This window comes from Apodemus sylvaticus, chromosome 9, assembly GCF_947179515.1.
Source record: "Apodemus sylvaticus chromosome 9, mApoSyl1.1, whole genome shotgun sequence".
NCBI classification, from domain to species: domain Eukaryota; kingdom Metazoa; phylum Chordata; class Mammalia; order Rodentia; family Muridae; genus Apodemus; species Apodemus sylvaticus.
This window is the reverse complement of record NC_067480.1, coordinates 2,090,567-2,118,392: the sequence shown is the minus strand read 5'-3', so window position 1 is coordinate 2,118,392 and position 27,826 is coordinate 2,090,567. Positions and strand designations below refer to the sequence as shown.

The following is a 27,826-nucleotide window of genomic DNA, read 5'->3' as shown; positions in this document are numbered from 1 at the left end:
GCCCTCGTCGCCGGAAGTGTGGGCGTCGGCACCGCGCGCGCTCAGGGCCCCTCGCTGGTCGCAGGCTGCGTCCGCGTCTCGAGATAAGTCTCGCCCTGTCGGGGAAGCTGGTGTCCAAGACAAGTAGTGCGGTCTGGGCGGAGCGGCCCGAGCCCTCCAGGAGTCGCGTTCCGTACAGCAATATGGCTGCGCCCTGGAACTAGGGAAGCAAGGGGTTGTTTCCGAGTGGACGGCGGTCCGGACCAGTTGTAGATGAGTGCTTTCTCCACCGGGCGAGCCAGGGATGCGGAGTGAGGTTTCCTAACGGTAGGAGAGGCTGTCGAGTGCGGTGGTGGAAGAGTCTGAAGGATATTTATCATCTGGCTGCTGTGGATTACCGCCGGAACTACAAGCAGGCGTTGCCAGTTCCCGGTCGGTGGTGGCGTGTCCGTGAGCTAAAGATTCCTGGATCTAGGCGTTATTTGTGCCCTTTGCTAGAAATGTAGTTTTGGGCTAAGCAGTCATTTGAGTTTGAGGTTCCCTAGCGGTCACAGTGTCTCTTCAGTTCATGTCTCGACCGAGAAACCAAAATCGCAGGTATCACGAAAATTCCCCCCGCCCCACACACCATAAAGCAGTCCTCAGATATATTAGCCGGTGTTATATTTCAGACTCTGTAAGCAGCAGTTCGTGGGGTTATCTCATTTACTTCTCTAAACTAATGGCAACAGAACATAAAAAAAAAATGATCATTTTGGTTGGGCATTGTGGTACACGACTTTAATTTCCACGTTCCAGAGGCAGGGGGGCGAGGGGTGGGAATCTCTGTGAGTTGAGGCCAGCCTGGTTTACTTAGTAAGTTCCTGGACAGCTAGAGCAACATAGTAAGACACTATCTCAAAACAAAACAACCAAAAAACCCAAATGACAAAACAACTTTCCCCAAACACACACACACACACACACACACACACACACACACACACACATAACTTTGAGGCTCAGTGAAATCAAGAATCAAGTAATTTAGCTTGAATGCAGGACACTCCTTTCCCAGTACTTGAAGAAGAGACCGATCCATCCCAGAGAGTGTTGAATTTGAGACCAGTCTGACCCTCCTGGCGTATTCCAGGGCTCACACTGGTCTCTTAGAGAGACCCTGTCCACAAAGAACAAACACTAGTCTATGGTCAATTGCATAAGAAATTTAACAATAAATGCTAGTAGACATGCCTTTATTTCTTATTCTGTGCTCTCTTACGGTTTCTACTACATTATAATAAAGCTATATCCAGAAATGCAAAAAATATTTTAAATAAAGATAAAGAAGTTCTGAAAAATTACTGGAGAGTAGCTTAAACAGATGATAAATCTTGAAGTTCTGACCTGGCAAACTAGTTAAGTTGTGTGCTTCTAAACTGCACTTGGGTTTGGCCGGAGTAGTCTTTTATAATCTTCCTGCTCCTCCACTGATATCGATTAGGTAGAGTAGGGATCAGAGTAATGGAATAACTTCCTGTGGCTAATGCAGTTTGAAAACATAACTTGAAATTCTGTGGTCCTCTCTAAATAGGTTTATATCATTTTAAAAGGGCGAATTCTTGTAGGTAATTACTACTATCCTTTGACTTGACAGGACACTCACCTTTTAAGGAGTTAGAGACTTGAATACTTGGACGATGTGGACAAGTGCCTTGATTCAAGGACTAAAGAGGACAGCAGAAGAAAGGATCAAACTAAAAAGCGTCTTTGGTTAAGTCGGCTGAAAATTGAATGACCAATTCTGAAATTAAAAGACATTTAAAGTATTGCATTTTTCCTTAGAGGTGGTATGTACACACTTACCTTGTATGTTTAAATATAAGACCTACTTGTGTGTACTTATTTTTTGCAAGAATGTCTGTGGTGCATCATTTGCCACCTGGGTGGTTATTGGATCATCTTTCTTTCATTAACAAAGTCAACTATCAACTTCACCAGCATCAGAAGCCTTTTTGTAGTAAAAACAAGCCCACATCTTCTGTCTATGTGGATTCTCTTCAGCGAGATCCCCTGTCTCCTTTTGGAGCTCCTGCTACTTGCTTTGCTCCTGACTCCACTACTGTATCAGGCAACGAGGATGAAGGAAGTTATGAAGTGATCACCCAAAAATACGTTTTCAGATCTGAACTATTTAATGTCACCAAACCTTACATAACTCCAGCTGTTCATAAAGAATGCCAACAAACTAACAAAAATGAAAATCTAGTGACCAGTGATAAACAAGAGGTCTCCGTTTCTGTTGGGAAGGTAGGAAGTTTTAAGCATTTTTTTTTATATGAAACAAAAATGTCATTACATATATCAATATCTCCCCATTTTCTAAGTATAAAAAAGAGTTAATGATGCAGAAGGTGTTGGCATGTCCAAGAGCAATTGTGGGTTGCCCTCCAGCTCATTGCATGGCTGAAGACGACAAACTTCTTATTCTCCTGTCTCCATTTCCTAAGTGGTAGGGTTCTAAGCAGGTACTGTCACCTACCTTTAATTCTACCTTCTAACATTCTACTATTTTAGAACAACACATTGCATGTTTCAAGAAGTGACAGAGGCCAAGAGAGATGGCCCAGGAGGTAAAGGTGCCTGCTGCTGAGCCTCATGTTCTGAATTTGATCACAAGGGCCCACTGGGTGGAAGGAGAGAACTAACTTCCAGAAGTTGTTCTCTATGCTCCACCTGGGAGCCATGGTTATGCACCCCTCCCCACAATGAACGAATGAATAAATAAATGTATTCTAAATGCTTGTGAGAAAACCTCAATGAAAGAGTCTTGTGACCTCTTCAAAATCATGAAATTGTTCTTGGGATTTGCTTTTGTATCCCTTTCAGGTGTAGCAGATAAAAGTGAATTTATTCACCATAACTGGATTTTGTTACTTGCTTATATGCCTTTATGGAAAAACATGTTTTTGCCGCACCCTACTTGTCAGCCTCATTTGGCTTGCCTTTGTGATCGTAGTTACTCACATAACTCTTCTTAACCCTCAGAATATAAATTGTCTGATAAACTGATAAAGTTGGCATGAGAAATTAATCTGCCTCATTTGTTGGCTTCTTTCTCCCCAGCCTCACTGCCTGTAAGAGTGGTAGACAGTACTGAATGTTTTTACACCTTTTTTTGCTTTAAAAATTTCTATGAAACAATTTCCAATTATTCAGTGGGTTTTAGGGAATTTTAAAAGCTTGTCTTTTGGGAATAGGCTCGTATAATAAAAGTTTGAGAGAAGGGTACTTTTGAAAAGTTTTCTAGTGAAAATAGGAAAGCTTCTATGGAGTATACATATTTGTAAGGAACTTGTGTTTGGGTATATACTTTGGGGCGGTTTTCCAGAAGTTTGAGTCTGATACAGTGGTACACAGTGGTAATTCCAGCACTTGGTAGGTAGAAGCAGGAAGATCAGGAGCACAAGGCCACTCTTGGCTGCACAGTGAGTTCATGGTCTGCTTAGGCTATATGAGATCCTCTCTCAAAAAACAAAACATCCCCCCCAACAACAACAACCCCCACCACCAAAAATAGATATTTGAGCATACTACACAGGATTAAATGGTGAGAGTAGGGTTTTTCCTTCTACCATGTTGACCATTGGCCCTGGGGACTGAACTGAGGTTGTCAGACTCCACAGCAAACACTTTCTTTTTGTTTTTTTGAATTTTTGTTTTTCGAGACGGGGTTTCTCAGTGTAGCCCTGGCTGTCCTGGAACTCACTCTGTAGACCAGGCTGGCCTTGAACTCAGAAATCTGCCTGTCTCTGCTTCCCAAGTGCTGGGATTAAAGGGAGTGCCACCACCGCCAGGCTCAGCAAACACTTTCAATGTATGCTTTAATCTTTTGGGTGTGTTTCAATAGTCCAGAGGTGATCATACAAACTTCCCATTTTAATGTGGAAGATACAGATCAGCATATATAATTAATACTATCATAATGAAATTTATCTTACTTCTGATATGCTAATGAAGTTACTTAACTAGCCTAATCTTACATCTTTTTATATAATTAGCCAAGAAGTATTTTAGCCTGTTGAGAATTTGGTACTATATTAATATCAAGTCAGCAATGAAAACAAGTTACAGCTCTATGTTCCTGCTCTCATGTTCTGTTCTGCAGTGTCAGAATATTAGTAGTAAAAGTGGTTTGTCTGTAAACCCTGAGATCAATTCTAAAGGTATTTAAACATTTCTATTTATTTATTGTATGTGTAGGTAGATTTGTGCAATGGTGTGCATCTGGAGGTCAGAGGACAATTTTCTGTTCTTTCACAGTGGTGGGTTTGGGGATAAGTGTCGTCCTGTTAGCCCTTTAAATACTTTTTGAAATATGTTAAAATTGACATGTTTTCTCCCAACCCCCAGGCAGTTTTGCTATGTTGCTAAGGTTAGCTTTGAACTTGACCCTCATACCTCCTGGCTGCTGGAATTATAGCTGTACTTGGAAGTGTTCTCAGCCCCCCCCACCCTTTTTCCTTTTTTTTTTTTTTTGAACAGGTTACAGGTAGCCCAGGCTGTTCTGGAATCTGCTGTGTAGCAGAGGATTACCTTGAACTCCTACCCTTCCTGCTCCTACCTTTCATTTCCTGGTACTGCATGCTTGAGATGACATATTTGTTTTTTTTTTTCTCCCTCCTTCCCTCCCTCCCTTCCTTCCTCCCTCCTCTTTCTCTCTCTCCATCCCTCCTTTCCTCCTCCCTCCCTCCCTCCCTCCTTTCTCTCTCTCTCTCTCTCTCTCTCTCTCTCTCTCTCTCTCTCTCTCTCTCTCTCTAGTTTTTTGATTTAATGTGTGTAAGTGTTTTGCCTGTATGAACCTCCGTGCACCTCTGTGTATGTCTGGTGCCTGCAGAGGCCAGGAGAGGGCCTCACATCCTCTGCAACTGGAATTATAGTCATGAGCCACTAAGTGGGTGCTGAGAACTAAATCTGGGTCTTTTGCAGGAACAGTGCTCTTAACCACTGGTCCTGTGCTACAGCCCTAGATTTTCTTTGATAGCTTGTAGATGATTCATGTTCAGAAGAAAGTTGAGAGTAATTATGTCATATGCATATAAACTGATAGGTAACCTTGGCAACTGCTTATGAAGAATCACAGTTCTTATTCCATAGGCACTAGTGACCTTTTGCATTGATTTTGATCTAAATGGAACTTCTTACCTTTAAAAAATAGATACAATATTAAAAATGTAGTATGAAAAATAAAATCTAGCAGGTTTCAAAATATGATAGACTACAACATTATTTTTTTCTCATTACTTTAGAAGCGTAAAAGATGTGTTGCTTTCAATCAAGGTGAACTGGATGCCATGGAGTATCATACAAAGGTAGGATGAAAATATTGATCATGCAGGAAGATTAGTGGAAAGTAGCATAAAAGAGGACCAAAATAAGAAAGTATCTTAGAAATAAAGCACTTGTTTTGGTAAGAGTTAGAATTTGGTAGTGGTTTATTGTTTCTTTTTCATAATAAACATTTTAAGCTAGTTTTATTAACACTACACATGCTTCTGTCAGCTCAGATGGTTGATGGCCATGACTTTGTGTTGTTGGTTGAGTTCATGGAGGATGTTTCAGTGTTTTTACTTTCTCATTAACACCATTCAGGTGTTAACTTTAGTTCATCAACAAACAGCTGAGCATAGACTGTTATCTGACATGAAAACAGAGGGTTATCTGGGGGGTAAGAAGGGGATCAGTGCTGGGAGAGTGGAACAGGGCTGTTTTATACATGAAGTCAGCAGGGCAATGTGCTTTTGCAGAGTCAGATCTGCTAAAAATTGCATAGATTGAGTTAGAACTTTTAAAAAGTCTGCACAATCTGCATTTTCAGTATTGGAAATGATGTGAAGATGAATTATATAACATGGGAATTATGAAAAGAATGCTGATAGTCACAAAAGAATGCACACAGTATGTACTCACTGATAAGTAAATATTAGCCCCAAAGTTCGAAATACCCAAGATGCAATTCACAGACCATATGAAGATCAAGAAGAAGGAAGACCAAAATGTAGGTGCTTCAGTGCATCTTAGAAGGGGGAACAAAATACTCACAGGAGGAAATATGGAACAAAGTGTGGAGCAGAGACTGAAGGAAAGGCCACCCAGATATTGCCCCATCTGGGGATCCATCTCATATACAGCCATCAAACTTGGATTCTATTGTGGATGCCAAGAAGTCCCTGCTGACAGGAGCTGAGGGGGTTTGCAGCCCCATGGAGGGGGAGCAACAGTGTCAACTGGCCAGACTAGGGACTAGACCAACCAAAGAGTACACATGGCTCTGGCCAGATATGTGGCAGAAGATGGGCATGTTGGACATTGGTGGGAGGAGAGGCCCTGTGAGTGTTCGATGCCCCAGTGTAGGGGAATGTCAGGGGGGGAAGATGGGAGTGGGTCTTGGTGGGGAGCACCATCAGAGGCAGGGGAAGGGGGATGGGATAGGGAATTTCCAAAGGGGAGACCTGGAAAGGGGAAAACATTGGAAATGTAAATAAAGAAAATATCCAATAAAATATATATACAATAACAACAACAACAACAAAAGAATGCTGACAATTTACAGTAAGAAAAAAGTCCTGAAAATAACAATAAACTTCCAAAATATTAAATACCATAGTAAAGATACTATAGCAATAGATGAACAGCTGCATAGAGGTAGTCTGCAGAGAGCCAGCTCCCATGATCATATTTTGATCCCTTGTACCATGATAAATTGTTGAGTTTTTAAATTAATGATTTTTGTTAGCCTAGAAAATAATGAGGCTTATCATGACCTTTTATACATACATATCATTGTACTTTGCTCATATTCTACTTCTACCACTCTTCTCTCTCTCTCTTTAACCATTCTTGTAGTCTCCTCTTCCCTGTAAGTTGGCCCCCTTCTTCATGATGTATACGCATACACAGAGTTAAATAACGATATGTATATATATCATCAAATCTACACTCTGCATAAGAGAAGCATGTATTATTTTGTCCCCCTTTCCCCCCAGTTTTCTTCTCTTGGTTTGAACATTTTGTAGATATATTCAGATTGCTACTATAAAAGTCATGGAATAGTTAGATTATATATTGAATTCTTCTTTGCCCCCTAGAAATTACCTTCGTGTTTTTTATAGTTTCCATTAATAGTGCATAAAGGTTCCAGTGTTTTTACCAAAGCATTCTATTTTGTTTTGAAATTGCCATCCTAATGGGTATGAATGCAATCTTGTTGTGATGATTCTTTGTATCTTGACATTTTATATTTTAACTTCCATTGTGAGAAAAACATTTTCTAATCTCTTCTGTGATTTTTATCTTTGACCTGCATGAATTATTTAGGATAGAACTATTTTATTTGCATTTGGGTTGATCTTAGTATCACTTTTTTTCTTGATTTCCAACTTAAGTCCTTTGGGGTATAAACATAAATTCTAGTTCTTGGAGATTGTATTCTGTGGGTTAAAAAGGATATACGTTCAATAACTGCTGGGTATAGTGCTCCTATGTGTAGTATTGAGAATTTCAGTATCTGTGCAGTTTTTGTGTTGTTAATTGTGATTTTGTATTAGTTGTTCTACCCTTACTAGGTAGTGTTGCAGGGTGTTTGATCACACTGTGAATCCTGAGATTGCGGTGTTTACTGGAAAACCTGCTTCCAGTTGTGGTGTGGCTCAGCCCTAGTGCAGACTTTTAATACAAGAGCTTTCAGTTTATTGTTATCAGGTTTAAATAAAGTCAACCATAGGTCAAGAGATTGAACAAGCAAACAGTTGACAGAGAGTGAACATAGGAAAATACCATAGAGAGTAAAAGAAAGTCAGGAGGAAGGATAGAGAGACACACAAGAAGTAGAAGGGAGGGACATTCATGCAGAAGTTAGGTCTCACTTGGTTCTACCTCCCAGTTCCCTGTGCCCAGAAATAAGACTCAGACTCAAAATATATTTACATATACCTTTGTCATATAGCTCAGCTTTTCTCAGACTAGAATCATAATTTAAAATAATCCATTTATTTTAATTTGCATTATGTCATTTGGCTGGTTACCTATGCTCAGGTACCATGCGTCTCCTCATATCTTCCCAGGCAGATCTCCTGCCTGACTTTGTCCCAGAATTCTTTTTTCCTCTGGATGTAGTTTTTTAGAACAGTGTGTATGGTCAGTATTTCTGCCATACTGAGAGATGTAAGATGTGGTTCCCAATACTCCTATGAAGGCTGAGATTTTAGGAAGTGAACAAGTTAGTCGTCCATGACATTTCACAGATGGTAGCAGAAGATATGGAATGTCTGGGCCAGGACAAAGAATTCCATGGTTCTGCTTTGTGTTCACAGGTGCCCTTTGTACTCCATATTCTGTAAGAACGCTGTGAGGCTTTTCTGTGCAGAGCATATGTGGTAGTTATTTTTCTCATCACCACCATCATCCAGATATCTGACAAAAACAACCCAAGCAAGGAAAATGCATTTTTGGCTCAAAATTTTAACATTTCATATACTGATTGTCACACTACTTAATAGTGAGTTTATGCAGTGTGCTTCATTCTGTAGACTTAAAGTATGCTCTAAGTAGTCTTATAGTCTCATTATTGTATAAAATCACTCTACACTTAATAAAAGTGGATTTGAATATATTAAGATATTCAAAGTACAGTAGAAATTTAATAATTTGAAAAATACTTTGAATTAATTTTTATTTTTTGTATATGGATATTTTGCCTGCATGCATGTATGTGTACTATGTGTATACCTGGTGTCTTTGGAGGCCAGAGAGGGTGACAGGTCTCCTGAAACTGGATTGACAGGTGGTTGTGCACCTGCAGTATGTGGGAGTTGGAAATTGAAGTCTCTTTAATAGCAGCCAGTCTCTTAACTGCTGAGCTATCTCTCCAGCCCCTGGAAAATGATTTTAAAACCAATATCATTTTAATGTACTTCAAACAATTTTTTTTTAAACAGATCAGAGAGATGATTTTGGATGGATCTTCGCAGTTAATCCAAGAAGGTCTCAGAAGTGGTTTCCTTTACCCACTTGTTGGAAAGCAGGATGGAAGTAGTGGGCGCATCACTTTACCACTTGATGCCTGCAATTTGTCAGAGTTATGCGAGATGGCAAAGCATTTGCCTTCTTTAAATGAAATGGAGCTTCAAACGCTACAGTTGATGGGAGATGATATATCTGTTATAGAGCTGGATTTATCCTCACAGATCATTGAAAACAACTCCAGCTTTTCCAAAATGATTACTTTAATGGGACAGAAATACCTGCTGCCACCAAAAAGCAGCTTTCTTTTGTCTGATATTTCTTGTATGCAGCCACTTCTTAACTGTAAGTAGTTTATGTGTTTTAGAACAAGATAATTTTTCTGTTGTCTCAGAAGTTAAGAGTATGAACTTTGAATGTAAGTTCAGTTTTAAAATGCTGACTTTTGCTCTGCTGTTTACCTTTGAGACAGAGCCTTGTTAAGAAGCCCAGGCTGGCATCAAACTTGCTGTTTATCCCAGGATGACCTTGGCATCTCAATTTTGCCTTAGCTTTATAGGTGCTAGGGTTACAGGTTCAGAACTCAGAGGTTCAGAGTTACAGAGTCTTTGAGTAAATCCCATAAACTCTTCAGTTGTATTCCATTGTATTTGTGTTTATTATGAAAGTCCTTTCTTGGGCTGGTTTTGTGGCTCATATGAGCACGCCCAAGACCCCAGGCTAAAAAAAAAAAACTGTAATTTTTGAAATGCGTTAATTTATTATTATCATTGTGTATGTCTATTATGTGTGTAATGGTCAGAGGACAGTTTTGTGGTGTCTCTTCTCCCTTCTACCCTTATATGGGTTCTGGAGACCCATTCCAGATTAGCATACTTGGTAGCCTTTACCTGCAGATCATCTTGCTGTTCCTCTTTAATTTTTTTGTCTTAACAATATTTTGTGTGTGTGTGTGTTCAAGTGCTTTAATTTTGGGGAACATGTTTAGTTTTTATTTTTGAAGAATTCTGTGTATTCAGATCAGAGCTTTGCTTATGAGAGTGTGAGCTCTATTGGATGTCTCAGTCCCCTGAGAGTGTGAGCTCTGCTCTATGGGATGTCTTAGTCCCTGTGTTTAGCTCTTAGACTCATCATGTACAGAGGGTGTTTCTGAAATTGTGCTTTTGATTTCAGGTAGTAAGACATTTGATGTAATTGTGATTGATCCACCGTGGGAGAACAAATCGGTTAAAAGAAGTAACAGGTGTGTGGGATCACTTATCTGTCAGATTGTATTCTAGAATTGCAGTCTCTTGTACATTCTGATTTAGTACACTTTAAACATGATATCAGTAATCTGATGCTACTAACAATGCTCCCATCAAAAGATTGATCTCCTCAATTCTAGGTACTTGAACTGGAGGTGATATATGTGTCTCTATATATTAGTTATCCCTAACTGATATAACAGTGTCTGCAGCTGTCACTGAGGCTCGAACCATTTAAGGCTGACTCAGTAAAACCAAGGCTTCTTTTTGTTTGCCTTCTCCCTTGTCACATTTTGAAAGTTAGATATGTGCCATACTTGTAACTTATAACAAAATGCTGGGAACATCTAGTCCATCCTCTAGTCCATAAATTTTAGTTTATGTCACCTTGTAGGATGAGCTTGGTTAGGAATTAGGATGGCATTTACTTTTAGTAACATCTTTATAACTTGACAACACTTTCCCTACTTCTACTAATGAGTGATTCCAATTACATTTCTCCTTAGCTTTCAGTTTACTAGAGATAATAGTTCCTGTTTTGTTGTAAACTTAGACTGAAGTTCTTCAAGAGTTATCTTTAGCTTACTTAGGAATATGCTTATAATGTGTGATAGTTCTCTTTTTAAGTTGTAAGAGTTGTTCAAAGAATTCATGTATCTATTCTGAGTGTATGTATATCTTTGTATCTCTATATATGTCTATATATTTTATGAAATATATAGACTTGAAATATGGACTGAAATATAAAAACTTGAAATAAGAGGAAGTTGTGAATCACCATATGGGTGCTAGAAATCAAACCCAGATCCTCTGGAAGAGCATTCAGTCCTCTAAACCAGTTAGCCATCTCTCTAGCCTAAAAATAAGAGAAAGTTACTCTTAACATGTTGGTCTGTATCTAAAAAAGGCAGAGGTGCTGCACATCATCATAATGTGATTGTCAAGTAGATAACTGACATTAATGTGAAGGTCCTATGGACATGCTAGTGTCATCTGTGAGTTTATTCAGAGTTCACCAGTTGTAGTAGAAAGCCTTTGTAGCACATGGAGACCATGAGCATGTTCTGTGCTGAGCTATACACCTTCAGGGTCCAGTGGTTCCTCTGTGACTTGTAACTGCACTGTAATAACAGGTAGTAAGTTCTTTGAAACTTTATGACAGATTGTTGAGTCTAAGATAATTTTAGAGATGAAGAGTTGGTTTTAAAAGTGTGCTCAGTTGTGAAAACTGTGCCTTCAAACCTTGTAGTTCATTTCAGTTCTCTTGGACACTTAAACCTAGGTTCTAAAGTTGCTGTGCTAAAAAATTTGAGATACCAGAGGGAATGTGAAAATTTCCTTAGTTCTGAACAGTTCAGTTAAGCAAAGTTAAGGAATCTGAAGCCATTGAAAACATGTTAGTGCAGAGCTTTGACCTCATACTTTTCCTACTGTGACAGAATAGTCTCTGAAAGTCTTCCCTGTGAGAAAGGGGTAGCTGCTGTGCTGGAAGTGTGATGGTGGATGGCAGGAGCCCAGGGGGATACAGTCTGGGTTCTTTCACCTGTTTATCTGCAAAGTAAGGAAGGTTTTTCAGCCACACCTGACCTACATCAGAAACCATATGCCTGAGCCTGCCCTCTGGGAGACTCATTTTTTTTCTAAGTGAGTAGAGTTGCACAAGTTTCTTTGGAGTTGATCGAGGAATGAAACAAAATGGTGGAAGTGGGAAGACTTAAGTCCATGAGTCCCCTAGCTTAGTTACTGATGGGAGGAGGAAATTGACAAAATCCCCATTAGAAGCAGCTTATACAAGGTATGATTTTGGCTCATGCTTTTAGAGATGACAGTCCATCTCATATTAGGAAAGGCTGGCACCTCTTTTCACAGCTTTAGGAGCATGTAGCAGCAGATAGAAGTAGAGAGCACTAGGTTGGGACTCTGGGATGGGCTCAGTCTTCCAAGATCCCCCACCCCTCCTATTGATTTACTTCAGCCAGCCAGTCCCACCCTTAAGGCTCTCAAGTCTTTAGAACAGTACCACAGTCCAGACTGAACATTCAACATGAGCCAGCAGAGGTGCTGTCTCATCATTGGATGGGAGACTGTCCAGAGTTAAAATCCTACTTGGGCCTGTAAGATGGCTTACTGGCAAAATACAGTCACCACCAAGCCTGCTGATCTGACTTCAGTTCCTGAAATGATGGAAACAAAGGAATGACTCCCTTAAATTGTTCTCTGACCCCCATACACATCTTACAATAGGCACACACCTATACCAATGAACAAACAAACAAATTTATTTTAAAAAGCCTGATACATCCTCTCTTCTCCCTCCTTTCTTCATTGCTTTCATTTCACTTGTCTTCTTTTCAAATTGTATAAACCAAGAATGATAATGAACTACCATCCAGAGGGGTTAAAGATGTAAAAGCAGGCGAGTGGTTTACAGGATGTTAGAATATAGAAATGAGACGACAGAATTGAAAGGATAAATTTTAGTAGAGAATGTCATACATTTCCCCATAGAGAAGGTGTGTTGATATAGATATACAAAGTATATAATGAGGGAGGAGGTAGTTTGGTAGGTGAAGAGACTTGGTGGCTTGTATTTTATGAGATAACTTCATCTGCCAAGGCATGGGCAGAGGACTTGAAAAGTGGTGAGGATTTTATAGTATTTAACTATGGGTAAATAAAAGATTCTCTGATTGTTTTGAGAACTTGTGAATAGATTCAAAGTTTCTTTTGCTCTGTGTTTTCCTTCACTTTATTTATCTGTATAAAGTTGAATTCCATGTGGTATTGGTATGTTTGGGGGTATACTTCAGTGATGGAGTATGTGCTTTACATGCACAGGACCCTGGATTCAGCCCCTATTATGTGCATGTATATGTACATGCACACATTACATGCATGCATGATGACAAGGCCTAACATATAATTGAATCTGGGTGTTGGAGGGTGAGTGTAGTAGTTTGTGTAGGTGGATTAACAGATGTGTGTGTTATATGGTTGTGTTTTGAAGGTACTCAGAATAGTGTCAAAGCTTTCCTTTTTGAGGTAGAGGGATCTCAGAGATTCAGCACACTGATTATTGAGAGTAAGGACAAAATGAGGAAGGTTTGGGGCTAGTGTGGCCAGGTAATGTACCTCTGAAAGAGAAGGGGAGCTTTTGCCCAAGTTGAAAGAGTCTAGAAGCAATAATGGGACATTAGAATATAGCTTGTCATCTCCAGTTGTATGGGGAATGTTGGAGAAAGAGTTGTATTTGTTTGGATATTTATAGAGGAAGTTATGTAGCTTAGCCAAACAAGTTTTCTTTATATTGTCAATGACCAGGAGGCATAAGACAATGGGCCTATAAAATGAGACAAAGTATGAAGACTTGAGAGAGCCCAGTGGAAGGGATTGAACAGGAAGACAGGAGCCTAGTGGTAGACAGGCCTTGAAACTGTAAAGTGAGGGTGAAGTTGCATGAGGTGATAGATGACCTAGGGGTCAGCAGTGTGGACAAGACATGACGCTTACACACTTGAGGCTTACACACTTGAGACTTACACACTTGAGGATTACATGCTTGAGGCTTACAGTGGGGCAGGGATCCTCACTGAAGTCAGCCTGCTCTTGCATCCCTGGCCTCACTGCCAGTGCTGCTTTGTGTCAAGTGATGTCACCATTTGGTTATTAGGACATCAGTTTCAAGCTCATTTTGATGGGGCTCCTATAAAACGCAGGATGACAAAATCCAGACAATATTTGTTTAATTCTGAATGAGATAAAAGGCATATTAGATGTGGTAAAATTACCTAAATGTAAATTATATGAAATTAAAAAACAAAAAATATATAGTTTGACAATTTAAAACCAGTAAGATAGAAAAGTTCATTCATGTGTAAGTGCCAGTGAGTCCACCAGGTGTCAGTGTGACTCCATATTTAGCCACACATGTATGGCTCCCAGACCTTTCTTTGTATTTGTGGGGTCTTTTCCCTGTTTATATGTCTTTCTTGGGGTGATTTTTTTTTTACAGTTTTTTTTTGGTTCATTTTTAGGTACAGTAGTTTATCACCACAGCAGATAAAGCAAATGCCTGTCCCTAAGCTGGCTGCTGCTGACTGTCTCATCGTTACTTGGGTGACCAACAGGCAGAAGCATCTGTGTTTTGTGAAGGAGGAACTATATCCTTCGTGGTCTGTGGAAGTTGTTGCAGAGTGGTACTGGGTAAAAGTGAGTTCAGAAGTTAACTTGTCTGTTAGCTCAGCGTCACTCTCCACTCACAGGAAGATCCTGACTGTTCTCAGCGTGTCCACTGCACTGTTGTCCTCCTCAGATTCTAAAAAGAACTGTCCATGCTTTCTATCTGAACTGTCTTCCTGTTTTTAAGGTGTTTATCCCATGTCTCTGTAGTGGGGTCCCAAACTGCTAGCCTGTTGTTTTTTTTTAATCAAAATCTTAACCATTCAATTTTACCAGTGAAGACTTGGGTGCCAGATGCTGGGTTGAAAGCCTGCTGGCTCAGAGAGACAAAGAAAGCACCTAGCTGACCTTCTTCCTTAGCAGACATCCCACAAGAAATCCCCTCTCACATCATCTCAAAAAACCTCTTTCAAACTGAATGTCCCTCCCTCCTATTTCCAGTGTGTCTCTCTATCCATCCTCCTGACTCCCTCTTACTCTCTGTTTTTTTCTATGTTCACTTCCTGTCACCTGATTGCTTGCTCTGCCTCTTGACCTATGGTTGACTTGATTTAATCCTGTTTACAATATTCAAGCAGAAAACTCTTGGATTAAAGGGAACAGTTTTTTTCCCAGTAAACAACACAATCTCAGGGTTCACTGTGTGATCAAATATCCTGCAATATTGGCCTTGGGAAATCAGGAGAGGTCAGAATAAAGTTACAAAATCCTCTAGCTTATTAAAAAAAATTGTGTGCACACACATGTGCATTCCCAGCCATGTGATAACTGTAGTTGAATGTAGAAGTGAGGACTGACTTGCCTTTATTCTGTCTTCCATATGCCAAAATCTCATTGCCCTTTGCATTACCCATGTTTTTTCCCTGTTTATGAGGATGAGGGCAAAGCACAGCAAGAGCACCGTGGAGAGTATGGGAAGGTGCAGGGACCAAGAGTCTGTCATTCTCTGTTTTTTTCGCCGTGATACAGGATCTCCTGTAATCCACACTGTCTTGAACTTGCTGTGTAGTCAAGTATGACCATGAACCTATGTAACCATAGCTAGCTACCTTCTAGGCTCCCAGTTTCTGTTTTATTTTGGAGATAGGATCCTGCTAAGTTGCCAGGCTAGAATTTGTAGCACCAAGAGCCAGCCTCTGCACTAGGTCCTTTCTACCTCATCACCTACCCCATTTTTTTCCCCTGACTAAACTATGACTCTGACATTCTGCCATCTTAACTGTGGAAGGCTTGATATTTAACTACTTGGTCACATGGCTTATAATCAGTGAATGTCATTTGAGCGAATTAATAACTGAGTTAACTATGGCCTGGTTTCCAGGAATGAGTAATCATAAAAAGTAGAGATTGGAGCCGGGCGGTGGTGGCGCACGCCTGTAATCCCAGCACTCAGGGAGGCAGAGGCAGGCGGATTTCTGAGTTCGAGGTCAGCCTGGTCTACAGAGTGAGTTCCAGGACAACCAGGGCTATACAGAGAAACTCTGTCTCGAAAAATCCAAATCCAAAAAACCAAAAACAAACAAACAAACAAAACAAACAAACAACAAAAAAAGTAGATTGTTTATATGTGAGATGACAATGCTATATGAGTGTTAAAACATGCCTCATAACTTATACATTGTCCAGTATGGTAGCTGTTGTGACATGTGGCTCTCCAGCACTTGACAGTGCCCTGCTGATAGAGAGGTACTGTTGAGTGTTAAGTATGTGCTGGATTGAAAGACCCACTATGGAGGAAAAAAAATATACATCATGATACCTTTTAAAACTGATTGCATGTGGAAATTCTGTTTCAGACATGCTAGAGTAAATGCAATTAGAGTGAATTACCTTGCATTCTATTTTTTTTTTTTTTTACTTCTTTCTAATGTTACTACTGAGAATTTAAAATTATATATGTGGCTTTCGTCTGAGGCTCATACAATATTTTTTATTGGACAATAGTAGCCTGGAGGTTTAATAACTTCTCTTTTTGCTAGAAACTGTATAATGATGGTAAAAAAAATAATGGCATTCCTTGGTTCCTTCATTCAGATCACAAATTCAGGAGAGTTTGTGTTCCCGTTGGATTCTCCACACAAAAAGCCTTATGAATGTCTTGTACTGGGGAGAGTTAAAGAAAATACTGCATTATCTTTAAGGTAATAAAAGCGATATTTCAAAATTATATAAATATGGGCTTTTAAAATTAATACAGTGATCATTGATTTTCCTTAATTTTTATACTTTTGAAATATGAAAGTGGTCCAGAGCTGAAAGTATGTTATATAATAAATAAAAATTTATATTAGCTTTTGTTTTATCAAGGATATAGTAGTTAATACGAAAAATGACTTTGTTTGAAATTTTAATTTGGTTTTTCTCATTGATTCTATTTTTAAATTTATTTATTACTAGAATTAATTACTGTTTGAAAGACAAAAAAATCAATGCAACTGTAGCATATAATTAAAAATTATCCCTTAAGTAATAGTTGGTTGTTTTGTTGTTTTAATTAGGAACACAGATGTAAGAGTACCTCCTGTTCCAGATCACAAGTTGATCGTCAGTGTACCTTGTGTTCTTCACTCACACAAGCCACCTCTTGCTGGTATGTTTCTGTGAAAGAGAACTGTTAGAATTTGAAAATATTCAAAGAAGGATTGAATTTAGCATTTGAATGTTCTGTAGACTTATGATTTGGATGTTTGTTTTAATGTTCTGAAATGTTGTAGAAAATTCACAGCAGAATTTATGAAATAGACCACAGGTTGGTTTATATTACCTCAGGTTTTCGTAACTGTCTGTGTCCCTTCAGTTGTAGCCTTGACAGGTGAAAACTATAAGGGCCTCAGAAGATGCAGTTCAGAGAGTGGCCTTGTTTTGTCCTCAGGTTTAGGATTCAGAGCCTTGCTTGTTCTAAAACCAGGAAGGAAGCATAATAATGTAGGTGTCTAGGATGCTCTGAATGTGGTAATTTATTTCTTCTGAAGGCAGACTGCCATTTTGTAACATGGTGAAGGCTGTTACAATCTGAGGCTGCAGTTCCCTCAAGCTGAATGCTCAGGGTTACGCTCCTCATTCTGTGTACCTGAGCAGCAAGGATCAGTGGTGAGTGTTGGCCTTGGACATTGGCTCCCATGTGTGTGAATCTTGGCCTAGCTGCTCTGGCAGGTTATCTGCTTTCATTGCCTAGAGTGTGTTTAAAAGTCAACAAATGCTCAAGTTTTCAAATTCCAGTTTAGTCACAGAAGTCCTTGGGAGTCTGAATTTGATGCTCAAGGTTTGTTTTTTAGATAACTTCTTCAGGAAAATACTTTATTAATGTCATCATTACTACTTAAAAAGGAAGGCACCAAACAGCAAGAGAACTTCTATAAGCTGCCACCCAAGAGGACTGTGATCCAATATTCATTTTTACTTTTGCTTAATATAATTCATAAGCTAGGAAAAGAAAACATAAGAAAGTAAACTTAGGGGAGCTGGGATGATGGCTCAATGGGCAAGAGTGCTTCAGGTCATTCATGTTCATGTAAAAAGCCAGGCCAGCATGTGTGCCAGCAAGCCCTTATTAGGAGCAGAGACAGGCGCTTTGTACAGAGTCCACTGGCCAGGCAGTCCAGCCAAATGGTATGTTTCCAGTTCAGTGAGAGACCTTGTCTGAAGGAAGTGTGGCAGAGAGCCATGGAAGAGGATACCTGCTCTGACCTTGGCAAGCACACTATGGTATTTACATGCTCTGTGCTTATACCAGGCTGTACAACACAGATACACATGCAGGCACATCACAAACAAAAGGAAGTAGATACACAGACAGACACACCATAAACAAAAGGAAATATACTCAGGGTTTCTGTTACCGTGGATAACTTTACAAAGGAGTTCATACAGTACGGTAAATTGAGAAATACCCATATGTGTTTGACCATTCTTTGGCCTAGAAGGATCCTCTGAAACCTCACCTTTGGGACTGCATAAATACTACTAATGCATTAGTCTATGACTTAAGTGAAAGTGAACTTTACTGCTCCTTGAAAAAAATTATTCAGTATCAGTAGTACTTTAAGGAAATCTAATTTGTATACTTGAATTTTGTTTATCATTTGGTATGTAACAATGCTTAATTTATAAGTCATTTGTCTTAGGGTTTATAGTTGGCTATAAAAGATTTACAAAAAAACCCTAATGCCCCAAGACTTTTGATTCTGAAATAAATTTTAATCTATTTGTAATTTCATTTAAGATAGAATAGAAATGTGTTTAAAGATTACTCTTAAGAGAAAAGATTTAGTCTTGCCCTGAGTAGTCTATAAAGTGCAGTTTAGCTGTACTGCCAGCAGAGAGCAGCACAAACACATTTTAGAATCAGAAACATATCCACCCAAAGTTGTATTTGTGTGGAAAATCTGAATGGCTCAATATAGTTAATCTTTAAGCTTTGATTTGTTAGTAATATACAAGTATTTGTGATACTTTTTGTTTTTATGTTCAAGTAAGTATAGTATATGTATTTTAGCTTAGACAGGTGCAAGCTAAAGCTATTAGAAAGTAACTCAAAGACTCCTGTGGTACATTTTACAGTGAAATCAAAACCCTAGGGGTTTGCATGATACATAGTCTGTACATAGTACTTAGAATTTTTTCCTGTGAATCTTATTAAACTGTTTTATGTATACTCAAAACATGAATTGTTCTCTTTTGCTTCAAAACCTCAAGATATATCTTTTTAATTAAATTATAAATATTTTAGAATATAAATATAAAATGTAAGTATAAAATACATTTTAAAAAATTGTAAAATAATTTTTATAGGTGTTTTGTGTACATGTTTATCTGTATAACTTATATATCCCAGATGCCTGCAGAGGCCAGAAGAGGGCATTGTATCCCCTGAAACTAGAGTTACAGATGGTTGTGAACCACCATGTGGGTGCCAGGAATGAAATCCTGCTCCTTTATAAGAGCAGCTACTGTTTGTTTCATTTTTATTGAAAATATTCCTTTCTCATACAATACATCTGGATCATAGTGCACTCTAACACCCCTCCCCCCAGTTCCTCCCACGCCTTCACAGTTCCTCCCCGTCTCCCCTCCCTTCCCCTCTAGATCCCTTCTCCCTCCATTTCTCATTGCAAAAGAACAGGTCTCAAAGAAATAACAACCAACATGAACAAATAAAATACAATAATATTAAGCAAAAACTATTCCATCAAAGTTGGATATAGCAACCCAACAGGAGGAGGAGTCCTAAGAGCAGGCAAGAGTCAGAGACCCACTCACTTTCACAGTTGAAGCACGTGTTCCTAACCACTGACCCATCTCTCCAGGCCCATTGTTAAGAGAACATCTTTGTGTCAAAAGACTGAGGAACTGAAGTAAACTCTTATATTACTATACCTTAGACCATATTAACATCTAGAAATTAAAAAGGGAGATTTCGGGTTTTGTTCTTTAGGTCTCTAGGGAAATCTTCTAGTTTCAATTTGTCCAGTGTTTAATTCCATACTTATGTAAGTAGAATATTTTATGTTAACATTGAAACTTATCAAAGCCTAAATTTGAGTTAGTTCAATTGCAGGCAAGAACAGCTTTTAATTTCTCTCCATTTTTGATAAGTAATAATATTACTCTCAGACAAAGAACGTTCTGAAATTCAAAAATTTTTTTAATTATAGTATAATTGTGTTAATTATTTGAGAGTTTCATATGATGTATTTTGATCCTATTTACTTCTTCTCTCCCCCCAACTCCTCCTTGATCCACTCTTGCTATATTGTGTTTTAAATTCTACAGCTGTTATCTCTTAAATCTTTCCATTATTTCTAAAGAAGCCACAAAGCTGGAAGTATCGATCAGAGGTGGAGTGACTGGGTAGCATGTGCAGGGCCCTGGGCTGGATCCTTACTTTCCAAGGAAAAAAGAAAACCTGCAGAAGCCTGCCTGTCATTCTTAGACTCTGATAGGCTTCTAAAACCAACCTAACATAGCAGCCCTGAACTGTGTTCTACGTGCTAAAGTAGTTTCTTCCTGGAACTATTTTTATATCCAATTTCTGTTATGTGGTTAGTAGAGCAGCCAGAACATGATCAGGGTTACAGCGATTTAGTTGCTTGTCCTCTAAGACAGCAGGCTTTTAAAACAAGTTACTGTGGCCTTCCTTTCTCTCAGGCAGTGTGAACCACTGTTATGTAATCTTTTCTCCAACAAGAGATGGTTTTTCAGTGTAGTAGTTATGAATGTTTAGATAAGGACTCCTTAGTTGAATGCCATGGTGGAATTTAGGCAAAGAGCTACAGTGCAAACACAAGGGAATTGTAGTACAGGTTACAGCTGTGGGGCTGTCCTTGATGCTTCCAGTACTTGTGTCTATATACAGCTCTTTGCTTAATTCTTTCACTAACATATGTGCTAGAACTAAACTTACAGCTTATCTTCTGCTTCAAAGCAGGTTGTCCCCATATTAGTTTTGTATTTTCTTTTTTAATGCATGGATTGCATTTATTAAAAAATAAAGTAAATTAGTTCTCAGGAGATTTGTGAGAGTATTGGAAAACTGGAGTCAGTATGTGGGCATTGCAGCGCTAGATCACGTCTCATCTGCAAACCAAAAGCAGTAAATCAGAACCAGTGCAGGATCAATGGCTGCTTCCCAGCCTGCAGGTGCTTGCTTCTCTGGTTCTCGACATGAATAGCAGAGCAGCCATGATATGCTTGACTCTAATTTGCTGTCTGTTTTAAAAACTCAAATATTACCTCTTCTACTCTTCTTTGCTTTTTAAAAGAAAAATCTATTTTTAATATTGATTCTTTTTTTTTTTTTTTTTGACAGAAGTTCTGAAAGACTACATCAAGCCAGGTGGCCAGTGTTTGGAATTGTTTGCTCGAAATTTGCAGCCAGGTTGGATGAGTTGGGGTAACGAGGTCCTCAAGTTTCAACACATGGATTATTTCATTGCTCTGGAGGCCAGATGCTGACTATAAAAGTTGTGCTGTCTTTACCCCAGCTCCTTCCTTCAAACTCATTTCTGCTTGTACCAGTCAGTGTGCTTGCATATGAACTTTTATACCCATCAGTGTACTTAGAATTGTACATTTTATACTAATCAGTGTGCATAGAAATATACATACATCTCCCACAGTTCTTTGCAGTGAGTCCCTTCCTTCCTTCCTTCCTTCCCTGATCTCTGGCAAACAGTGGTTTGTTTTCTCACATTAGTGTTTCCTGGTTAGAAGCTCCTGGATGTGGAGTCATAGGATGCAGAAACCCTTGCATCTGGCTTCTTCCACTTGGCATTCAGGAAAACCACCAACACTGTTTATGCTCCACTCCCTGCTCACTTAGCAAGATGGTTAGACTGAGAGTCTTTGGACAAGCTCACTTTGCCTACTCACTGATTTCACCAGACATTAATTTTGAGGTTTGTTCATCTTTTGAGGGTGTAAGGTTAATATCTTTTATTATTCTTTTAAACTGCCAGTTGAATACAAGGCTCATTGAATTATTAAGTATATTCCTTTAAGCTTTCTATGGAGTTCTCTTGTCTAAATTTTTTCGTTTGTTTGTTTCCATGCACCAGATATCCTGACCCGTACCCGACTTCCTGCCTTAAAAATAAAACCAAGGCCACACCTAGCATGAGACTGGCTTAGTTGTTGCCCTTGCTCTGCCCTCCCTGTGGGATTTACCTATTGTGTCCATTCCAGTTCTCAAACTGCTCCTCCCTGCGGTCCCAAGTCTCCCTTTTCAAGCTCCCCACTTAGAGACAGATAGTTCATCTTTTGGGACAGATTCTCACTATGTAGTCCAGGTTGGCCTTCAACTTTAATCTCCTTACCAGGCCCTAGATGTAAACCAGAAAGGTTTTTAGTTTCAAGAACACATGAGGTTAAGCCTTTTTTATTGATATGATTCAAAAGATTGTAACTATTTCAAAGGGCCAGTTTATGTTTTTTCTTTTTTTTAATTCTTTAATGTTTTTTAAAAAAGTGTTATTTCTGTGTATTTGGGTGTTTTGTTTGGATGTATGTACATGCACTATGTATGTGCCTGATGTCTGCAGAGGCCAAAAGAATCATTGGATCCCCTGGAGTTACAGATGGTTATGAGCCAACATGTCCTTTAGAATAGCAACTGGTGCTCTAAACTACTGAGCCACCCTCAGCCCTGGTCCTCACATTCTTTGAAGGGGTTTCCATGTCTCCTCACTTTTCTTTTCATGCACTACCCACTTGTTGCAGTCTTGGGGCTTTCTATTCCCATCCCTGTTCCTGAAATGACTCTGAGATTTAATTATTTATGAATAAATGCCTTGGCCGTAAGTTTTGACTCATTCCCCAATTAACTTGTAACTTATATAATCTGTTTATTCTAGTCTGTGTCTGCCACATAGTTGGTTACCTCTGCTCAGTTTCATATACCCATCTCCTCTGAGTCCAGGCGGATGATCTTACTGCTCAGGCTAATGGACCTGAGTTTATTCATTTTCATTTTTAAAAATTTTATGCCTCTGAATATCTTGTATGTATATATGTATGTATGTATGTATGCTACACGTGTATCTTGTGTCAGCAAAGGCCAGAAGAAGATGCTGAATCCCCTAGAACTGAAGTTATAGGGGGTTGTGAGCTGCCACATGTGTGCTGGGAATTTGAACAGCAAGTACTTTTAATCATAGAGCTGTCTATCCCTGAACCTGAGATCTTGACAACACTTGTATTAGCTCCCACTTAAAGGGCTCATTGTGTGTGTTCGGAATGTTTCTTACATTATCATGGAAAGTCAGTTTTCTTAAGTTCCAACACAGCGCTTCTTCCTAGAGATTTCATAGGTAAATTGATAGCCTGAGAGAGGTTTAAGATCTAATAGACTGGTAACTCTTTTGATTAAGCCATTAGCGCTACCATGACCTCGGGTTTATCTGCTCAGACACATTTTAAGGAAGTTCTACAAAACACTGAGTACAGGAAGTTAAAAGGGGGAGATTCCACAGACCAAGGATGCTACAAATGATTCATGTTGTCTGTTGTCTGTTGTCCGTTGTCTGTGTGGATGTCCAAATCCTTGGACCAGATAAGAACAGAAAGACTTTTGGGAGTGGAGAACAGGAGCATCATTGTCCACTCATCTTTCAGTTCGAGAGGCTTAAGTATCCAGTGTTGATAGCAGGTCACCCTACAGTCACAGCTCAGGCAAGCAGATGCTTTATTCAGTGTCATTAAAGACAATATAGCATCCAGATCTTTTGTCCTTTAGCACAGTCTGGTTTTGAACCTGCTATGTCATTAAGGCTGGTACTTTTACCCAAAAAACCTGGCCTAAAAAACATTTTTACTGGAGAAACAGACAAACTTATGCAACATAGTATACAGATACCAGCATTACTTCATATATATATAATCCAAAAGGCAAAGCCCCTCAGGTTCCATGCATCTTGAGCCTAGACCTCAGAGATTGCTGAAGTCTTTGGTCCTATCCTGTTTAACACCTGCAGAGTTGCATCATGAGAATTGCCATTCCATGGGTCTGCAGAGCTTCATTGTTTAGCTGTAAGTTTCTCACTTCTCTATAGTTTTACAAGAGCCTGAGAGATATTTGAAGTGACCTCTTGAAGAACCAGAATGTTCTTGATGTTCTTAACTGCTAAGAGGCTCATTGATGGTAACATTGTTCCACAATGAATGAAATTTATAATTTGTTCAACTGTTCTGCCACCTACATAGTTGCACACAACTCATATAGCTCATGTGTATTTTAAAATTTAACTTAGAATAGCAACAATCAATAGTACTGATCCAAGATTCACAGTTTGGGGATCTGGTCCTGATGGCGGATTCCTTCTGAATGCTAGTTGCCAGGTTAGGTTGTAGTCTGGAAAGGACACCAACTGTTCCTCCATCTATCACACCCGAGTCTGTTCATGTTTTAGTAACAATGTTTCCTATGTCTCTGCAAAGGCACCACTGTCAGTTTCATAGCTCCTAGGTTCTAGACTAGACAAGACACAGCTGTTTCCATAAGCATCTCAGCGCATGCATTTGGCTGATCTGCAGGATAGGAAGTAGCTGAGCTGCTCCCTGCTAGTGCTTCTGTGTGGTATGCGTGTTGATGGCTAGCTGCGGTGTGCTTCCGTGTGGTATGCGTGTTGATGGCTAGCTGTGGTTGTACATCCTCCCCTTTCTTCCCTCAAGGTGCTCAGGTGCTGTGTGAATGGATGGGGTGTGCAGGATCCCAGTCCAGCTAGGAGTGAGTGCCTGCCTTCTCCAAGGATTTTAGTGTTAGAGCTTTTTAAGCCAATACTTAATGAAACTGCTCTCTTAGATGATCTGCAGTGAAACAGCTGGTGTGCATATGCTTTATTTGGGGGTGACTGAGGGTTATTTGTATGAACCTAAGAGAGTGGGAAGGAGTTTTCACCGTGAATGTAAAAAATTATTGGCAGGAGCTTAACTGTACTGTGGATGCCTCATTTGCATAGAGAGTCATTCTAGGATTCCCAGGTTCTTGCTGGGAGGGTGGGTTCTTATTGGGAAAGAGGAAGTTGAACTTGTAGGTTTGTCAAGGACTATGTGACATTCTTCAGATAGAAGACTGGGGGTCTGGCTCCCCAAATCAGGAAGAGAAAAGGAAACCCTGCTAAGAAAAGGGCATGGCAGAGACCTGGGATGGAGAAAGCTCCAGGAGTCTATGAGGCTGACCCTATCTGTGACACCTAGTGGTAGGAGCCTGATGTAGCCACCTCCTGTGGCCAGGCAGGACTCCCAATGGAGGGACACAAACATGAGCCCTCTCCCCCCCAAAAACCTTTGACCCAAAATTTTCCCTGGCTAAAAGAGGTGCATGGACAAAGATGGAGCAGAGACTGAGGGAATGTCCAGCCAATGACTGGCCCATCCCATAGGTGAAAATCAGTCCCTGACACTATTAACGATACTCTGTTATGGTTGCAGACAGGAGCCTAGCATAACTAACTGTCCACTAAGAAGCTTCAATCAGCTGCTGACTGAAGGAGATACAGAGATCCCCACTTGAAACCAAATCTCAGAAAACTGACCTATCATGCACAGCTTACACACAGCTTGTTTACTATAGGAGCCTGTGCAGATACTGGCAGAAATGAATGCTGGGGAAGCACCTCCATCTACTTCTGCCTTGGTTTCTTCTGATGTGCTGGTCCTGATGTGAGAGCACATGCAGATTCAAGCCAAACAGCACTGCAATCTGTTCTGGGATCATAATTTCATAATGTTTGTTCATTTTTAGATTTGTTTTCGAGGTGTGTATACATGAGGGTACACATCTTTGGAGGCCAAGAGAGGCCCTCAAATCCCATGGAAGTGGAATTACAGAGAGTTATGAGTTTCCCTATGTGTGTTCTGGGAACCAAATATGGCTCCTCTACAGGAGCAGCACATACTTTTAACTGCTGAGTCATTTCACCAACCCTGTGATGGTTATTTTTGACAGTATACATCATTGAAAGTGCCTTAAGAGGGTCACAAACCAAATCTGGTGTGCCTGAGAATGTTCTCAGGGAGTATCAACCCAGGGAGGAAACCCCCCCTGCATTTGGGAGACTCCATCTGATTTGCTAGGAGTCCAGGTTAAATAACAGGAGAAGGAGGACAAGTGTCAGTCAGCATGACCATACGTTTGCTCTCTGGCTGTCATTAAACTGCACAACTTTGCAATGCCCTCCCTACCCCGCCATAATGGACAGAACTGAAAACTGAGCAAAATTAAACTTTCCTCCATTTAAGTTATTTATGTCAGGTGTGCTGTCACAGAGTTGCAGAAGCTAAAATGGTTTCCTGGTACTTTGAGTAGATTGCAGGTTACTCTCCCAGTTGTTACTCATGACTGTGACAGCAGGAGCAACAGAACGCAGGTGCACTTCTCCTGCCATGGAGAAGTCGCAGCTTCAGGAAATGCTATTTCTCATTTTAAGCCTCTGTCTCCTCCACCTTTCCCAGCACCAGATTGCTTCCATGTACCTGGTACTGGCTCACTTCTTGATGATATTTGCATCCAGAGTCTGTTAAGATTTGCATTTGGTGTATACTGCTGCAAAACTAGGAGAAAGCTGAGTTCACCCCACAGGGGGAACTGTCAGGCCACAGCTGGGCTGCTTTTGGAACCTTTCAGTGTGGCTCAGATAATTTCTCTCTCCTTGTTAGATTATATGAGGTAGATGCTTATATAGATGCTTTTCAGTATCCTCATACCAATGCATGTCAGCCCAATCTGACAAAGTATGCTTTGAACTGAGGTTAATTTTAAGCTGCAGGCTGAGAATCAGAAATAAGAAAAGATCCCAGCCCTGAACTCATGTGTTAAAAAGCAGGATATGAGTTTATAAAGATGACTATCCATTCTCTATAAGGAAAGACTGAAGGCTGAAGTTTATCATAAACCTGAGGGAATTCTCTGTCATTATCAGCCTGGGGACAACACCCCAGAAAGGCATCTACCTTTCTATCATCAGCACTGGCTTCTCCACATCTCATAGGGTAAGAGATTCAGATCCTTTCCCTTTGTTTTTTATCTCTTCTCCGGTTTATTATTCTCTGTTGAAGATATTGTTCTAAACCAAACTGCAAAGCCACTTGTGGGAATTTCTTATTCCCTGGGTAACTCCTATGTGGGTTTGAAATACACATGTTAATAAGCTTCTGTTTGTTTTTCTCTTGTTAATCTGTCTTTTATTACAGAAGCCCCAGCCAGGAATTTATACAGATAGAAGGAACATTTTTCCCTCCCTCATACCACATCAAAACTGCCAGTCTATAATGACTGAATGAGCAGACTCTTACCTTAATATATCCTCGGACTTAACTGAATAGACATGACTTGTGCAAAAAATTAGCAGACTGTCAAATACTGCAGCATAGTCAAACCTGGAGCTGTGCAGTGGGGCTGGAGCTTAGAGAGCACTAAGAGGGGAAATGAAGAGGCACCTTGATTAAATTTCAGTTTATTTCCTAACTCAGGCTAGTGGTTGTAATGTTGTTAAGAGACAATAGGCAACTAGAACGTGCTGTTTCAGAAGAGTTACAAAGACACATTGTCCTCTAGATTGTAAACTTAAAAAAATTAGATATAATGAATGCACGTGATTTTGTCAATTTAATAAAATGATATTAAATTTACTGATGAATTAAAGACTTGTTTTTCTACATTACCGAAAAATAAATTACAGTATTTAAAATGTGCAGTTTTTGAGTTTTAATTTATGTATATTTGCATGAAGTCACCATTTTATAAGAGATAATAAACAACTTAATTATATACTACTTAGTTATATACTACTCCTCACAATCTGAATTTTCTCATGGACCTTCATAACCCACCTTCCCTAACCACCCGCATTCCATCCTCAGACCATGGATCTGTATTACAGGATATTTAATTATCGTACATAGAAAAAGTAATTGCTAGCAAAATA

The 27,826-nt window shown here is 39.6% G+C and overlaps 1 protein-coding gene across 2 annotated transcripts; it reads left to right on the top strand.

The window, feature by feature from the left end:
* Positions 1 to 14: 14 nt before the first annotated feature.
* Positions 15 to 27,589, top strand: Mettl4 (methyltransferase 4, N6-adenosine). Of its 2 annotated transcripts, none has more exons than XM_052193811.1 (9): positions 15 to 306; positions 1,616 to 2,268; positions 5,268 to 5,330; positions 8,955 to 9,324; positions 10,153 to 10,222; positions 14,261 to 14,435; positions 16,440 to 16,546; positions 16,904 to 16,995; positions 21,214 to 27,589. In XM_052193811.1, the coding sequence occupies exons 2-9, from the start codon at positions 1,876 to 1,878 to the stop codon at positions 21,357 to 21,359; spliced, it is 1,416 nt and encodes a 471-aa protein (XP_052049771.1). In that variant the 5' UTR covers positions 15 to 306; positions 1,616 to 1,875; the 3' UTR covers positions 21,360 to 27,589. The 2 variants fall into 2 exon arrangements, with proteins under 2 accessions (XP_052049771.1, XP_052049770.1); XM_052193810.1 differs by having other exon boundaries at positions 15 to 576.
* The last annotated feature ends 237 nt before the right edge of the window (positions 27,590 to 27,826 follow it).

Coding starts and splice junctions, on each gene's coding strand:
- Mettl4 (XM_052193811.1), top strand. CDS start 1,876: ATGTCTGTGGTGCATCATTTGCCACCTGGGTGGTTATTGGATCATCTT. Junction 2,269..5,267: donor TCTCCGTTTCTGTTGGGAAG/GTAGGAAGTTTT, acceptor TCATTACTTTAG/AAGCGTAAAAGATGTGTTGC. Junction 16,996..21,213: donor ACACAAGCCACCTCTTGCTG/GTATGTTTCTGT, acceptor TTTTTTTGACAG/AAGTTCTGAAAGACTACATC.